The 17,469-nt window shown below is 38.7% G+C and overlaps 1 protein-coding gene across 1 annotated transcript in view; it reads left to right on the top strand.

The window, feature by feature from the left end:
• Positions 1-17,469, top strand: part of TTC3 (tetratricopeptide repeat domain 3) — a 121,060-nt gene that overhangs the window by 70,180 nt on the left and 33,411 nt on the right. Inside the window, exons 28-32 of the mRNA XM_053564491.1 lie at positions 2,694-2,945; positions 6,250-6,296; positions 8,163-8,219; positions 9,619-9,683; positions 12,183-12,347. Of these exons, the coding sequence (XP_053420466.1) occupies positions 2,694-2,945; positions 6,250-6,296; positions 8,163-8,219; positions 9,619-9,683; positions 12,183-12,347 (586 nt within the window). The remainder of the gene's footprint in view (positions 1-2,693; positions 2,946-6,249; positions 6,297-8,162; positions 8,220-9,618; positions 9,684-12,182; positions 12,348-17,469) is intronic.

Here is a 17,469-nt window from a genome sequence, read left to right as displayed (position 1 = left end):
AAATATGGGTCTCTAAATCTTTTTTTCATTTTCCTGTCATGTATCCTTTATACCTTAAAATGCAGGACAATAAATTTGTATGTTTAAAAATACTATCACTCACACACACCCATAATTTTTTGTTTATTTTATAGGTATGTTACAGTATAATTTTTTAAAAGCTTTAACCAAAAGAAAGATCAGTCAATAGGAAATTCAGACCTATATTATGCTAACCTATTTGTAAATGTGTGGATAGTACTGATCACAGCCATGTGTAAATAGCACATCCTATAGTCTTCATCTGTGGAGTGCCCCCTGGAATCGTATAGCTTAGTAGCTGTGTAGAGAAAGAAAAAGAATGTAAAATTCAGATCCTTTGAAGAAAAATTTAGAAGGATGAGTAGATGGGACTAATTGCTTAGGGTCACCTAAGGCAAATCTGTATCTAAAAATTAAGAGAAACATATCTTAATCTTGTCTGGGGTTGAATTAGGGTATTGTATTGTAAATCACAGGATTATACACCTCTGTTACTCTGTTCTGACTTTCCTAATTTGCTTGGAAGGAAGGAAGGTTGAGCAAGATCCCCACCATCCTCCCAAGTAGGCTTTTGCCCAAGGCCTTGAAGAGGACTGTGGAAGGCGACTGCAGATACAGTTGCTGTCTAACACTAGATAAGGATGCTTTGGGCACTAAACACAGCCCTGTTCATTTTGGTGACCAGGCTAGCAGCTGGCCTGGCACAGCTGTTGGCAGCTGTTAGTGAGCGACTAGGGGAAGCCACAGGAGAGGGGCAGGGTCTTCAGCCGCAGTCCAAGAGTGGGGCCTGCCAAGCCTCTGCCAGCCACTTCTAACTTGGCTGAGTTTTTACAGACGTAATGAATAAGATTATCGCCATCGAATATCAGCTAAGTAAATTATGTTATTGCTTACTTTATTCTGCTTAGGAGATAGACTCAAGACTGGAGAAGTAGATTTGTCCGGGTTGTGCATGGGCAAGAGTCCTGGCCAGCTCACTGGCAGCACAATGTGAATATATCTTTTGATATAATCTATATTTATTCTGAAGATTAAAGTTTTTTTTTAATAAGGGTATATGCATACTATTTAAAGTTATAGTTTTTTTATAAAGTTGTGAAATGAGTTCAGACATGTTAATTAGTAAGTCTGTTACTAAAGACCTGATGTAAAATTCACATTTATTTAATAAAAGCAAGCAGTTTCCAGTTCCTGGAATTTTAGTTCCTTCTCACAAAAACTCTATACAGTGGAATCACATCATCTGGGTATTTAACATAAGAGAGGCTAATTTATATGTTCAGCAAAAGATGGAGAGAGGAAGAGGGGAGGGAGAAAGAAATAGGGCACTGGAGAGAGAAAATCAGCATTTCAGTAGTTAACAAGGTTTGCTACATTCCCTGGGGGAGCGCTGGCTCTCAGGGGTGGGGGTGGAGGGCGTATAAATGTGGTGTTTCTTCATTGGAAGTTCCCTTAAACCTTTTATTGTGTAAGTATTTTATGTGGTTACTCCTTCTGGAGTTTAAAGATGCTGATTCTCTTGTAATGTGGTCTCTGTAAACTATTTTATCAGGAAGAAACAGCAGTCCAGATTAATTTTTTTTTTTGAGACAGAGTCTCACTGTGTCTCCCTGGGTACAGTTCCATGGCATCACAGCTCACAGCAACCTCATACTCTTGAGCTTAAGCAATTCTCTTGCCTCAGCCTCCCAAGTAGCTGGGACTACAGGTACCTGCCACAATGCCTGGCTATTTTTTTTTTTTTTTTTCAGTTGTAGTTGTCATTGCTGTTTGGCAGGCCCCGGCTGGATTCAAACCCGCCAGCTCTGGTGTTTGTAGCTGGCACCCTAGCCGCTGAGCCACAGCCACCAAGCCAGTCCAGGGTAATTTTGACTGAATAATCTCTGCTTCATTGGTTGACTTGACAACCTAAGGTTCAATGAAGTGATTATGGTTTAATATTAAGAGACATGATGTGAAAACTGAGCGGAACTCCTTTCTGCTGTTTGGTGGCTATGTAAGTGAGGAGTGGGGCTTCACCATCCTTTCAGGAGGAGTGTATGAGAGTGCAACCCACCCCATTTTCCTACTTGGAGAATGAAGAATAAAAGTGGGAGTAGTGGCTCGGCACCTGTGGCTCAAGCAGCTAAGGCGCCAGCCACATACACCTGAGCTGGTGGGTTCGAATCCAACCTGGGGCCCGCCAAACAACAACGACGACTGCAACCAAAAAATAGCCGGGGTGACAGCTTGAGGCTCTGTCTCAAAAAATAAAAAATAAAATAAAAGAAAGTGGGAGTAGTATCCACCTTGGTTCTTACACAAAATAAAAATCAATGATATTTTGAGAGTTAAGGAAGATTTTGTGTATTATTGATGTTTTACTATCCATTTGCTTTGGAATATATGTAGAAAAACATTGTAAATTCTTGCTAGTTTGTATTAAGCCTTATGATCAACCTTATTCAAACCTATAGGGTAATATATAAAAATTATTACAATTAGCTTCTCAATGTTAAGTGGTGTTTCTAAAATGCATACATAATAGCTTGAACGAGTCTGTTCTCAAGTGTTTAAATGTTTTCACTGAAAATAGGAACAAATTGTAACTGCTTTCAAAGATAGGAAACTAAATGTGACTTTACAGTAAATAATCTTTTGCTGCTTCTAATTTGGGTTTTGTTTTTTTACAGGCTTAGATGCCACAGGACCTTTTTTTTCTCGCTTTGGAGCATCTCTTAAAGAGCTTGATTTTAGTATCATGACTTTTCTCTGGAATGAGAAGTATGGTCATAAACTAGGCTCTATAGAAGGAAAGAAGCTTGATTACTTCTATGAGCCAACATCATTGAAGGAAGCACGTTGTTTAATATGGCTGCTGGAAGAACACAGGGACAAGTTCCCAGCACTGCACAGTGCTTTAGATGAATTCTTTGATATAATGGGTATGTGGACCAAGTTTAGATTTACATTATATCTAATCTTAAGGAAAAAAATCTGAAGGATCTAGCTTTGTTAATACTTAACAGAGAAAACAGTGAATATTATTATGGTACAACTGGTTTATTTCAGGAAGTTAGTGGTTGACAGTAGTGATTTTTTTTTTTTATTATGTCATGAAGCTTTTTTACTTATTGAGCCATTATAGAGATAATCAGATGGATATGTTATGCTAACTATACATCGTGCTATACCCATCTTAGATATTTTTACAGAATCGTGATAAAATTATATCTTAACTGGGTGGAATTTATTAGTAAGTGGTGATATGTAGCATTCAAGAAAATTTTGCTGTACAGAAGTAGGTGATGTTTGCAAAGTCTAGAAAAGATATCACATTTGTTTTAATCAGAAGAGCCTTAAACTAGAAGTTAGGAAAAGCAGGCTGTGGTGCAGCTGCTTCCCTGATTTAGTTCACTGAAAACCTTGTGGGCCCCATGCTAGGTTATCATGAAGGAATTCAGAAATGCTTACTCTGTTCCCTGTCCCAAAGGCCCTGTGTTCTAGGAAATGGAATAAGAAGAATGCACTAATAATTGCAATATGGTAGTACGCTTAGTAAAGGAGGATCAGAGAAAGTGCCGAGGGCTTCAGAGGAAAGACTCAGCACTTCCTTTGTCCCTTGGTGCAGGGTGGACTGTAAGATAGGCTGTAGATGTGGAGGTGGAATTAGACAGGAGTGCTGGGGCTTAGGGAAGAGTATGGGGGCCAGTTGAGGGCCCTTCGGGTAATGGCATGGAGTCCAGTTTGGCATAATAGGCTAACTAGCTGTTAATTCTTTCACTTCTCTTCACTCATAGTTTCCTCATCATTAAAATGAGATCATTTTAATCTCATTATCTCATCATCTATGCGGTCCCATTTTACTTCAAAATTCTAATACTCTTAAATTTTAATTTCATTAAAATAAAATTCCATTAATTATAATTTCTTAACATTTCATGCTAAATGTACATGTTATGATAATTCCTTCCACTTGTCCCTGAGAATGAGAAATCTGATTTATACACATACATTGTCAGGAGCTAGACTTTTAAATGTCAGGCGATTTGTTACAAATTTCAAGTTTAAAAAATGCAGTATAGGGCGGCGCCTGTGGCTCAGTCGGTAAGTCGCCGGCCCCATATACCGAGGGTGGCAGGTTCAAACCCCGCCCTGGCCAAACTGCAACCAAAAAATAGCCAGGCGTTGTGGCGGGCGCCTGTAGTCCCAGCTACTCGGGAGGCTGAGGCAAGAGAATCGCTTAAGCCCAGGAGTTGGAGGTTGCTGTGAGCTGTGTGATGCCATGGCACTCTACTAAGGGCCATAAAGTGAGACTCTGTTTCTACAAAAAAACTTTAAAAAAAAAAAATGCAGTGTAAGGACTTGGCGCCTGCAGCACAGCACCACCCACATACACAGAAGTTGGCAGGTTTGAACCCAGCCTGGGCCAGCTAACCAACAATGACAACTGCAACAAAAAATAGCCAGGCATTGTGGTGGGCACCTGTAGTTCCAGCTACCTGGGCAGCTGAGGCAAGAGAATCGCTTAAGCCCAAGAGTTTGAAGTTGTTGTGAGCTGTGACGCCATGGGACTCTACTGAGGGCGACATAGTGAGACTCTGTCTAAAAAAAAAAAAAATGCAGTATAAGGAAGTGAAAAGCTTAGTTTTGTTGTGGTTCATAGGAAAGAACACACTGAAATCTAGGTGGCTTTGTTTTTCATGACTGAATGTGACTTAATAGCCTGAGCTTGAATTTATTGCCATCAGTTTGCTACTGCTGATAATAAAATGCTGTCCTAGGGATGAGCTTACAAACCCTGATGCATGTTTGGATCACACCAGGAGACAACTAAAAAGAACACAATTATCTCTCAGAGTGCACCCTTCCTAATTCTTGAGCTCTGTACCTAAACTACACAGTACAGAGCTGTTTTTAGTCATGAAGTTGGAAGCCACCAACCAAATTGTGACTGTCCCAATAGATTGTCAAGTGCCATAGAACTGTCTTCCACCCTGACCCCAGATGTATTTATTTTTATCTCTTCATTTAAAGGAAGGATTGATTCTATTACAACTTTTCAAAATGCACTGATCTTATAATTCAGAGTTGGAATTGTATCACCAATAGTTGGAAGCCCCAACATCACCTGTAGTTGAAAGCTCCAACTTTTCTCATGAACTCTGGATATATATTTATTTTCCTAGAGAATTTCCATTAGGTGGCCAAAGGGCCCTTTAAAGGAAGATGGCTGAACACACTCATCACATTCCCTAAATTTATCTCAGTTAATAACATTGTCGTGCATGTAGTTTTCAAGCAGGAAACCCTGGAATTAGTCTCAACGTTTCATTTCCTTATTACTCTTATAACTAGTTCATCACTAGATATCCAAACAAGCTTTATCTTTGATCTGTTCTTTCCTGTCCATCCCACTTCCTTAGGCCAGGAACGTCAATTACACATATCTTTCTGTAATTAACCATCGCAGTAGCCGCCAAACTGATCTCTGTGCTGCTGCACCCTCTGGCTCCTAATCTTCCTTTTACACTGCAACTGGTGACCCTTCTAGGACATCTGTCTGATCCTGTTTAACTATTTGATTTGAAGAACTCGTTTTCTTAGTTCTGCCTACAAGTTAAGTTCTCATCATCTCTCTAGGTCCCGCATTACTCTGCCTGTCTTCCCTCTAGGCATGTCTGTGTGTACCCCACTCCTGGTAGTGCCCAAACCTGCCTTGTGCTTTCCTTCCTCCTTCCTCATGCCATTCCACAGCCAGGCCCCACTTCTGCTTATTCATTTCATGTCTTTAACTCAAGTGTCCCCTCCTCCCTAGAGTCCTCCTTTTCCCTCTTGGTCTCCTTGCCCCTGCAGACCTGCTCTCTTCATCAGCTTTGTTGCTGTGTGTTTCACAGAGGCACGTAGCACCCTGAGATGTTTATCCCTTGCCTTTTTGCCAATAGAACACAAACTCATCAATGGTGAAGACTGTCCTGTGCACTCTGTATTCCCAGCACCTAGCATAGATGGCATCTTGAAGATGTTCAAATTACGCTGATTTGGATCGAAATCGTATGGTTCTTTGTGGTTGGTTTCCCATTCAGTCAGCCATTTTGCCCTTGGTTTCTAAATTAAACTTGTGTCAAAGCCAAATAAGGAATAGAACATCATCTTGCTAGTAGTATCAGGAGTATTTTTTAGGCTTTAATGTATGATATGGAAATGTAAATATTTAATTTCCTCACGAAACCATCTATCTTCCTGCAGATAGTCGCTGTACTGTGTTAAGGAAGCAAGACAGTGGTGATGCACTGGTGAGTTACTAGATCACTAAGTCTTAGATTCTCACTTACATCAGCCAAAGGATGAGAGGGGGAGCCAGGGCAGTGTTTGTTGGTGTGACAGTGGCATTCCAGAACCAAATTAAGAGGACTTTTGAATAATGTGTATATTTCATTAGAAAGTTAATGCCAGTCTTTCTCTTGGAATTGGTGCAATAATCAGCAGACTCTGAGGCTTAATTTATAAGAGTTTCCATAAACTTTCACAGCTAATAAATGTTAATATTGGCAATAGAAAAGGAAGAATTCTTCATATCCTGGCATAAAAATGAAAAGTTATCTTAAATGATTAAAATTTTAATGTTTTAGCTGGGCGCGGTGGCTCATGCCTGTAATCCTAGTACTCTGGGATTGCCAGAGCTCCCATGTTCAAGACCAACATGAGCTAGGTCGAGACCCCATCTCTAAAAATAGGCAGGTGTTGTGGCGGGTACCTGTAGTCCCAGCTACTCGAGAGGCTCAGACAAGAGGATTGCTTGAGCCCAACAGTTTGAGGTTGTTATGAGCTGTGATGCTACGGCACTCTACCGGGGGCAAGAAAGTGTGAGACTGTTTCAAAAACAATAAAAATAAACAAATAAAGGGACTTTGTTTTGAGTAGCTCTAAATTGAGTATGAGTTAAAACAGTTCTAGAGTTGTCTTTTATAGTTGGTTGCAACTAATTTGCCTTTTATGTTTTCTGGCAGTTCAGAGATTGTTCAGTGCTTTTTTTTTTTTTTTTTAAGAGACAGAGTCTCATTTTATTGCCCTCGGTAGAATGCTGTGGTGTGACAGCTCACAGCACCTCCAAGTCCTGGGCTTAGACCATTCTCTTGCCTCAGCCTCCTGAGTAGCTGGGACTACAGGCGCCCTTCACAACGCCTGGCTATTTTTTGTTGCAGTTTGGCCAGGGCTGGGTTCAAACCTGCTACCCTTGGTATATGGGGCCAGCGCCCAACCTACTGAGCCACAGGCGCTACCCGAGATTGTTTAGTTTTACAACATGATGAGATAGAGAAAAGAACAGCATTGTGGCACTTTACAAAGAGAAGAATGATTGTTTATTGATTTTAAGGAATAAACCATCTATATGTACATTTTTTTTTGTTTGTTTTGAGACAGAGTCTCTTTCTGTTCCCCAGACTAGAGTGCTGTAGTGTCATAACTCACAGCAACCTCAAACTCCTTGGCTCAAGCGATCCTCTTGCCGCAGCCTCTCAAGTAACTGCGACTACAGGCTCATGCCACCACACCTGCCTAATTTTTCTATTTTTAGTAGAGACGGAGTCTCACTCTTGCTCAGGCTGGTCTGGAATTCCTAATCTCAAGTGATCCTGCTGCTCTGCCCTCCCAGAGTGCTAGATTACAGGTGTGAGCCACCTCACCTGGCCTATAGAGAAATTTCATCTTAATCTGCTCTATCAGATATTTCCTGGCTAAGTATGGAGACACAGATAACATACCCTGTGAGGAATATGAATGTTTCTTTATTCACTATGCTCCAGTGTCTGGCCAGGTGCAGAATGTTTATTTTGGCTTAGTAAAAGGAATATCATAAAAATGTTATAACATGTAACTAGAAGTACTTAAAAGTCGAATTCTTTACTTGAAATGACTCATACTCTGTTAGAAAGGGGGTAAAAATGGAAGTTTAATTTTAATTATACTATTAGACATTATTAAACTTTTCTTATTTTCTATTACAAATTACAGCATTTGGGCTAAAACACTATAATGTTGTTTTTGTTAAATATTTTATATGCATTTATCTTGTGAGTCTATGAAAATCATTATGGTTTATGTTGAGCTTCTACTGCCATTATTTAATTGTTCATTAATTTTTTTCTTCCATTTTTTAGTTTAGTTATACCAAGATAAAAAACAAAGGAAAGAAAAAGAAGCCAAAAGATTCAAAGGTATGGAGTATTATCTATATTTCTGTCTAAACACTTAATAATTAATTGGATATATAAGTTAGAATTAAGCAATTCTTGGGATATTTTAAAACATCTTATGGAGAAAGACATTCTAGGCTCTAAAAATATTTTGGCAATCTACATATTGAGAAAATTTAGGGTTTACATTACATAAAAATAACACTCGAAAGAAACTCTTTGTTGTGCTTTTTATTTCCTGGATAAAAACATAAAAACATTGTTTCCTGAGTGAAAACATTGTTGTAACGTAGAACTCCATGGGTGGTCATAGAGCAGAGCAGCCAAGAAGGCTTTGTTGTCAGGCAGGCTGGATTCACATCTTAGTGCCATCAGTTATTATCTACGTGAGCTTGGGCAAGTTACTTCAACTTCTCCATGCTCTAGTGTGCGCATGTGTGTAACAGGAGTAAGAGTGGTATTTATTAATAATTAATAGAGTTTATTCAGTAGTAGGAGCTTTTAGTAATCATCAACTATTATTATTACTAAACTGAATTTTATGGGGAGAAAAGAAAACAGAATAATAGTTTCTGGTATTGGCTCAGCGCCCATAGCACAGTGGTTACAGTGCTAGCTACGTACACCGAGGCTGGCGGGTTCAAGCCTGGCCCAGGCCAGCTAAACAACAATGACAGCTGCAACAAAAAAATAGCCTGGCATTGTGGCGGTGCCTGTAGTCCCAGCTGCTGGGAGGCAAGAGAATCTCTTAAGCCCAAGAGTTGGAGGTTGCTGTGAGCTGTGACAGCACAGCACTCTACTGAGGGCGACATAGTGAGACTCTGAAAAAAAAAAATGGTTTCTAGTATTCAGAAGATTTTGTTGGAGCTGTATTTGTTCAAATATTTATCTAAAATAATTAAACTAAAAATGATTAATAGTAATCATGTTAACAATCTTAGGATTGATAGGATCTTTCCACTCTCCAAAGGCTATCCTCCTAAGCTATGGTATTTATAGGGCATTGTTTTCAAATATCATGGTGGGTTCTTTATGGCTGATGTATGTTGTCGGGGAAGAAAGGGGACAGGGATGAGAGTGAGCAAGTCTTAGAAGACGTTGGGAGCAGTTTAGAAGGTCCAGTAAAACTCTTCTTTTAATCCTTGACTATATGCTTTTATTTTAGTTTAACTAAAATGGGTGTTTAAACTGAGTGCCATTTTAATTTTTTTGGAGCATCAGAAACTGTTTAAGCTTATTTGTGACCATTGAAACTTACATTGCTATGTGTTCCTGTTCATAAGAAAATTTGGATAGATCTTCTATATTAGCAATTGGCATGCATGTTCATGTAAGCTTTCATCAGTTTTAATAGTGTATTTTTTAATTAATGGAATTTTAAAGTAGAAAACCATTGTCATTCTTCTGTCTTTTAAACCAGCCTATGTTAGTTGGGTCTGGAACAACTTCAGTAACACCAAATGAGACTTCAGGTGAAAACCATAAGTAAGTACAATTTAAAAATTTTTATTTCCTTTTAACCAAATGTTTTCATTTAACAAGTGGAGTTAATTTAATATACTATAAACTTGCATTTTATTTCACTAACTTCCCTCTTTAAAGATGTGTGTGTATCTTTTGTGACAACCAGATGTAACTAGCCTGACTGAATTTATAGCATGATTTTATAGGCATTAAAAATTCATTTAGGGGGTGGCTTCTGTGGCTCAGTCAGTAGGGCACCGGCCCCATATGCCGAGGGTGGCAGGTTCAAACCCAGCCCCGGCCAAACTGCAACAAAAAAATAGCTGGGCGTTGTGGCGGGCACCTATAGTCCCAGCTGCTCCGGAGGCTGAGGCAAGAGAATCGCGTAAGCCCAAGAGTTAGAGGTTGCTGTGAGCCGTGTGACGCCACTGCACTCTACCCAAGGGCGGTACAGTGAGACTCTGTCTCTACAAAAAAAAAAAAAAAAAATTCATTTAGGGCTGGGCCTGTAATTCTAGCACTCTGGGAGGCCAAGGCGGGTGGATAGTTTGAGCTTACAAGTTTAAGACCAGCCTGAGCTAAAGTGAGACCTCTGTCTCTACTAAAAATAGAAAAAGCTGAGGGAAGAGGATCACTTGAGCCCAAGTTGGAGGTTGCTGTGAGCTATGACACCACAGCACTCTACCCAGGGCAATAGCTTAAGACTCTGTCTTAAAAAATAATAATAATAATTCATTCAGGATCAGGTGTGGTGGCTCATACCTATGATCCACTACTTTGCGAAGCCAGGTAGGATCATTGAGGCCAGGAGCTTGAGACCAGCCTGAGCAATAAAGCAGGACCCTGTCTCTTAAAAAACAAAATAAAACTTTTTTTCATTTCAGATTAATAAGAGGATATATAGGATAAGGTTACGTTGTTTGCATTTCTACAAAAACTTTTTTTTTTTTTTTTTAAACAACCTGTTGTGGCAGGAGTCTATAGTTTCAGCTATTTGGGACTTGAGTCCAGGAGTTTGAGGTTGTAGTGAGCTAGGATTGTGTCACTGCATGCCACCTTAGGTGACAGAACAAGATCCTGATTTCTTAGAAAAAGTATTTAAACTGTGTTAAAGTCGTAGGACTGATAATATTCCTTCAGTAAATATGTATCAAGAACCTACACTGTGGGAAAATCCCAGAAAAATGTCTAGAATATATTCTTTGAAGAAAGTGTCTTATTAATTAATAATTACTAGCATTTTTGCTATAATAGAAGAGAGGAAGACGGTTTACTTAATCCCTTACGTTAGTGCTTTTCAGTGCCATCTGGTTGTTGAAACTGAGTTTTCAAGAAATAATAAATAGATACAAATTATAAAACTAGTAAATAGTAATCTTTTTATATCCTGCTATTTTATGAACCAAAAACTCGCAAATTTTTTTTTCACATTTTGTAAATGAGTTATAAGAACAGTTTAAATTTGTACATTTTCATGGATTCTTTAAGGGGAGAAATTGTTTTAAGTTAAAATAATAGCCTTAGTCATTTTGGGCTGCTGTAACAATATACCATAAACTGAGTGGCTTATAAACAACAGAAATTTATTTTTCACAATTTGGGAAGCTGGAAAGTCCAAGATCAAGGCTCTGGCAAATGTGGGGTGTGTGAGGGTGAGCTTTCTGCTTGATGAATGGGACCTTCTAGCTGTGTCCTCTTATGGTGGAAGGGGTGAGGTAGCTCTGTGAGATCTCTTTCATAAGGGCATTAATCGCATGGTGTTGAGGTTTCAACATGCAAATTTTGAAGGACACACACATTTAGACCCAAGCATAACCTTAACAGAGATGAACACATATGTTTGTGTACCAGGCATTGTAACGGCATTACATGTACAGACTCATTTAATCCACTCGTCCAGCCTAGGAGATAAGTACTAGTATTACATGTTCGTTGTACAGATTAGGAAAATGAGGACAGTGTTGAGTGACTTGTCCAAGAACACTGAAGCTTATAAATAGCAGGGTCAGGATTTAAATCGTATATGATTTAAATACGATTAAATCGTATATGATTTAAATAAATTTAAATATGATTGCAGAGCCCACACTCTCACAAACTACTACATCTTTTTAGAGTGCTAAAATCTTAAGCTCTTTTTTAAAAAATCTTTTACTGGTACTTTTAACTAATCTCAATCTCTCATTAACTTAATAGGAATTACAATAAAATCTTCACTCGTCTCTTAGCTCTTTAACAAGTTATAATAACACAGCACTAGTTTTTTAAAAACCTGAAGTTTTAAAAAATTTGTTCTTTGTAGCAAGACTAAATAGTTGAAAGTGCTTACTCAGAATATCAGTTATGATGTCTTAATTAGATCTATTGAAGGATAACTTTTCTGTATTAAGTAAAGCTGAGTAACCTATTACCATCATTGTGTCAGTTTCAATTCACTATCCTCATGATTAAATAATAAGCTAAAAATTTATTGACAAAATTAATTGGCCCTTTGTTTTGGGGGGTATTTTTTTAAATCAGCAGAAGAAATTCAGATTCTGCAGGCCCATTTGCAGTGCCTAACCATCTTCGGCAAGATGTGGAAGAATTTGAAGCTCTCTATGACCAGCACAGTAACGAATATGTTGTCCGCAACAAGAAGTTATGGGACATTAACCCAAAACAAAAATGTTCAACTCTCTATGAGTAAGTAGGTTAACATTTCTACAATTGTTATTTTGTACCGAAGCTGCTGCCAGTTAAAGATGAGAAGTCGTTTAATTTGTATCTCCTCTGTTCACTAAAGTACTCATTTATTGGTTCTCACCCTCTTGGAAAGAACATTTTTTAAAGATTTTGTCAGATATTACACAAAGTTAATTGAGGATTATTAATTATTAAACTTAGAGTCATAATGATTATTGGTTTTGTCAGTTTGAGCTGCTAATATAGATACTTTTTACTTCTGTAACTGTTTTAGTATGTCCTGAGAAGACTGATAACAATTTTCAGCCATAATCTTTTTAATGGCTACTTCTAGTTACTAACATTTTAGGTTGTAGATAGTCAAATCAGATTATTCTGAGGTATTTATTTGACAAATAAGAATTTGATCTCATTGCTGTTATGTTGGTGGCTATGGTTGTTTGGCATCTCATAATTTCAGTGACAAGTTATGTAGCTTGGTGAAGTATTACCCTTTTATTGGGGAAAGGATACCAGGGTGCTAGTATTATTTCTGCTTGGACAGTGGTTCAGTGGGATGATAGTACAGATATTAAGCCCTATACCCATATTAAAGACTCAACGTCCTGAAACTGATCTAATGAAAGAGAAACGTACTTTTCTTTTTAAGTAACTCTGGGTTACTTCTGGACTGAAAATGTAAATGTGAAATTTAACAATTAAATCAAATTTGAGATCTGGACTCAGTGGCTCACGCCTATAATCCTAGTACTCTGGGAGGCTGAGGCAGGTGGATCATTTCAGCTCAGCTCATCAAGACTAGCCTGAGCAAGCGTGAGAACCCATCTCTATTAAAAATGAAAAACTGAGGCAAGAGGATCGCTTGAGCCCACGAGTTTGAGGTTGCTGTGAGTTATGATACTGTGGTGCTCTACCAAGGGTGACAAAGTAAGACTATCGCAAAAAAATAAAAAAAAAAAATCAAATTTGAGTGGAGTAGATAAAACAATCAGTGAAAAATTCAGGAACATCTAGAAAGCAGCTTACCTTTTCGAGTTTGGCATTAGTAACTGGTGCATGAAGCTTTCCTTCAGAAATGGAGGACTAGGCCAGGCATGGTAGCTCCAATGGCTATAATCCCAGCATTTGGAAGGTTGAAGCAGGTGGATTGGCTGAGCTCACATGTGTAAGACCAGCCTGAGTCTCACATGTTCAAGACCAGCCTGAGTAAGAGTGAGATCATTTCAGCTCATCTGAAGAACAGCTCTAAAAAACAGCCAGGCGTTGTGGCAGGTGCCTGTAGTCCCAGTTACTTGGGAGGCTGAGGCAAGAGAATCACTTGAGCCTAAGAGTTTCAGGTTGCTGTGAGCTGTGACACCACAGCACTCTACTGAGGATAACAAAGTGAGACTCTGTCTCTCAAAAAAAAAAAAAAGTAAAAGAAAGAAAGAAATTAAGGACTAAGATCTGTAATAGAAAATTAATTTAAAAACGAACTATTCTGAAAATCCTGTCCCTCTTCCACAGCATGGTCATTTCTTCTGTTTTCCTCAGTTGCGTCATTCCTATTTAGTCTAGTTGTATGCTCTTAGCTCCCTCTTCATGGGAATTCTTTAGAATTATAATGCTGAGCAAATCACATTTCCGGAGAACTCCTAGATGACAATGTGGAAAGAGTTGTAAAGTAATACTCTTTCTTAAAACGTGCTAGAATGTTTTAGTGCTTCTCTCTTGAAGAATTCATTGCCAGTATAAGTGGGAAGATATCAAACAACAACTATATGAGAAAATAAATAGACTGATTTGCTTTTATTTTGAGGTAGAATTTATCTCTTATAATAGTAGAAAACCAAGAAATTATAGTGCATTACATTGCAAAATACAGTTCTTTGAATTGAATGAAACTAAACTTTTGTATATGAAAAGAATATGGTATAGAAAAATATTAGACAACAAAAAATATTAGATAAAGTCAAGAACACTCGTATAATTACAATGAATTAACCTTTTCTTGACGTTAGTGTTTTAGTGTTTTGTCTTAAAATAGGGAATTGGACTTATTTATTTATTTAGAGACAGAGTCTTACTTTGTCACCCTTGATGGAGTGCTGTGTGTCACAGCTCACAGCAACCTCCAGCTCTTGGATTTAGGCGATTCCCTTGCCTCAGCCTCCCGAGTAGCTGGGACTACAGGCGCCCACCACAACGCTTGGCTGTTTTTTTGTTGCAGTTTGGCTGGGACCAGGTTCGAACCTGCCACCCTCGGTGTATGGGGCCGGCACCCTAGTCACTGAGCCACAGGCACTGCCCGTGGAGTAATTTATTTTATTTATTTATTTATTGAGACAGAGCCTCAAGCTGTCACCCTGGGTACAGTGCTATGGCATCACAATTCACAGCAACCTCCAATTCCTGGGCTCAAGCGATTCTCCTGCCTCCACCTCCGAAGTAGCTGGGACTACAGGCGCCGCCACACGTTGGCCCAGCTATTTTTTGGTTGTAGCCATCGTTGTTTGGCGGGCCCGGGCTAGATTTGAACCCGCCAAATCTAGCCCGGGTGTATGTGGCTGGCGCCTTAGCCGCTTGAGCCACAGGTACCGAGCCAGAGTAATTTATTTTTAATGGCTCCTCCTAGTTACTAACATTTTAGGACTTAGATAGTCAAATCAAATTATTCCGGGTTTAGTTTTTCCTAACACCACTGTAGTGACATTAGTCAGTTCAGATTTATTAACCACATAAAATTAGGCACTGATCCAGTTTCCACAAAAAGTAGGTGTGTCCTCTTGTGCAGCCTATAGTGTAGCAAGAGAGCTGAGATGATCATTGGTAGGATTATACAATATTGCAAACAAAAATGGCACTCTGAAGAATCATGAATGCGTACAAAACAGTGATTGTCAAAGGGTTACTCCCAGAATAGTAGGAGGGCAGATGTTTTTCCCATTCCTGTCCTTTCTTCTGTGCTGAGTGACATGTACTATTCTAAAGTTTATCTGTGACTGTTAAGACACAATAGTTATCTTCAAATTATGAATATGTTATATATACGCAGCAGCTGTTAATATCTCTGGTATAATTAGCTTTATTAATTTTTTTTTACTCCTGTTATGTACAGTGTGCTCAGTTTTTTTTGCCCCTGGTTCTTAAATGTAGGTATACTAGTCCTAGTAGAGTCTAAGACTTTGAAGGGGCCAGATGAGAGAGGAAGTCAACTTTATAACTCAGCTGGAACTAAAATCAGGGTTGCTGGTTTTGTCTAGCATCTTCGTAGCGACTGAACAGCCACACAAGCACCAGGGTTCAATGTGTTGTTGGACTGGTTCTAACCCTTGTAAAATGTGGAGGCTCTAATTCTTTGAAAAAATTTTTTTTCTGATTATAAAAGTAATATAAAATATTATGGAAAATTTAAAAAGTATTTAAATTTAAAGGAAAGAGTGAAAATTATGAATAATTCTACCATCTAGATATGACCACAGTTAACTTTTGGTGTATATTCTTTCAGACTTAAAATATATATGTGTAAAACATATCTTTTAAATTTACAAACTATGATTTTACTGTACTATCATTTGCCCTTTTCACCTAAAAATGCATGCTATTTCTTCATTTCCTTAAATATTCTTCAGGAGCGTGACTTCTCTGCTGCTTAGTAATCTCCACCTGAATCTGTATTGTCATTTGTGTTGCTAATCTCCTCTCACGAACCTCCTTGCTGAATCACAGAAAGTAGTTTACTTTCATGTGGTCTTGCTTCTTTAGTTATCACATTTCATATTTAAGTATTTTAATTCAGGTAGAAAAGCTTTATTTTTCAGTGATATTATTTAATATTCATTTTGGAGAGTAAAACCACATAGTCCAACAAATGCTTCAGTGTTTTAAAAAAGTAGGGCAGTGTCTGTGGCTCAGTGGGTAGGGTGCCAGCCCCATTTACTGAGGGTGGCAGGTTCGAACCTGGCCCCGGCCAAACTGCAACAAAAAAATAGCCAGGTGTTGTGGCGGGCACCTGTAGTTCCAGCTACTCGGGAGGCTGAGGCAGGAGAATCGCTTAAGCCCAGGAGTTGGAGGTTGTTGTGAGCTATGATACTGTGGCACTCTACTGAGGGTGATAAAGTGAGACTCTGTCTCTAAAAAAAACAAGGCAAATACACATGCATCATTCATCAGTTTCTCTGTCAATGCATAATGGAAGCTTAACAGTGATTGGAAAGATGTCTCTCTTTGGACAGATGGTAGGGGCTGATTAGACAAAACCTCAACAGAGATTGCTGTTGCCAGGAATACAGCGTTTTATTTCTTTTTACCTTACTCTCCCTTACCACTTTCTGCTTTTAGAGATTTCTCTATAAAAATGTAGTTTGTTGGGAATCTTAAAGCAAAGCTATATTTTACCTTACTTTGCAAAACAGCACATATATAGGGGAGTTTTGATTGCAGTGATTATTGTAAGAGTAAAATATTCATTGTAAGACATATTCTAAGACATGTAACGGGTGCAGCGTAGGAGTATACAGCACACCCCTGGGTGAAGGGCTCTGTCATAACTGGAACTTTACCTAACAAAGGTAAACAATGTAACCTAATTATTTGTACCCCCAGATTAATCTGAAATAATTTTTTTTTTCCTTTCTTGAGACAGAGTCTCACACTATGTCACCCTTGAGCAGAGTGCCGTGGCATCACAGCTCACAGCAACCTCAAACTCTTGGGCTCAAGCAATTTTCTTGCCTCAGCTTCCCAAGTAGCTGGGACCACAGGTGCCTACCACAACACCCGGCTGTTTTTTTGGTTGCAGTTGTCATTGTTGTTTGGCAGGTCCAGGCTGGATTCGAACTCACCAACTCTGGTGCATATGGCTGGCACCCTAGCCGCTGAGCTACAGGCGCCAAGCCTGAAATAAATTTTTTAAAAAGACACATTAAAAGAGATTTTGGAGTGACTTTACAGTATTAGAGTGACAGTGCTGACAATTAGAGTGACAATGCTGACAAAGAGAAGTGGCATTTGGTTTTTATTAGAGTAGGACTTCAAATAGAGCATAATAATTTTTAACTGTCCTATGCATTTATCTGCAGCAACATCTGCATGAAAAATTATTTTCTCTTGATTCAAAGAAGTGCTGTGTTTACCCTCCTTC

This window comes from Nycticebus coucang, chromosome 16, assembly GCF_027406575.1.
Source record: "Nycticebus coucang isolate mNycCou1 chromosome 16, mNycCou1.pri, whole genome shotgun sequence".
In the NCBI taxonomy this organism is placed as follows: domain Eukaryota; kingdom Metazoa; phylum Chordata; class Mammalia; order Primates; family Lorisidae; genus Nycticebus; species Nycticebus coucang.
The sequence above is the reverse complement of the archived record's forward strand: the minus strand, read 5'-3'. Positions and strand labels throughout refer to the sequence as shown.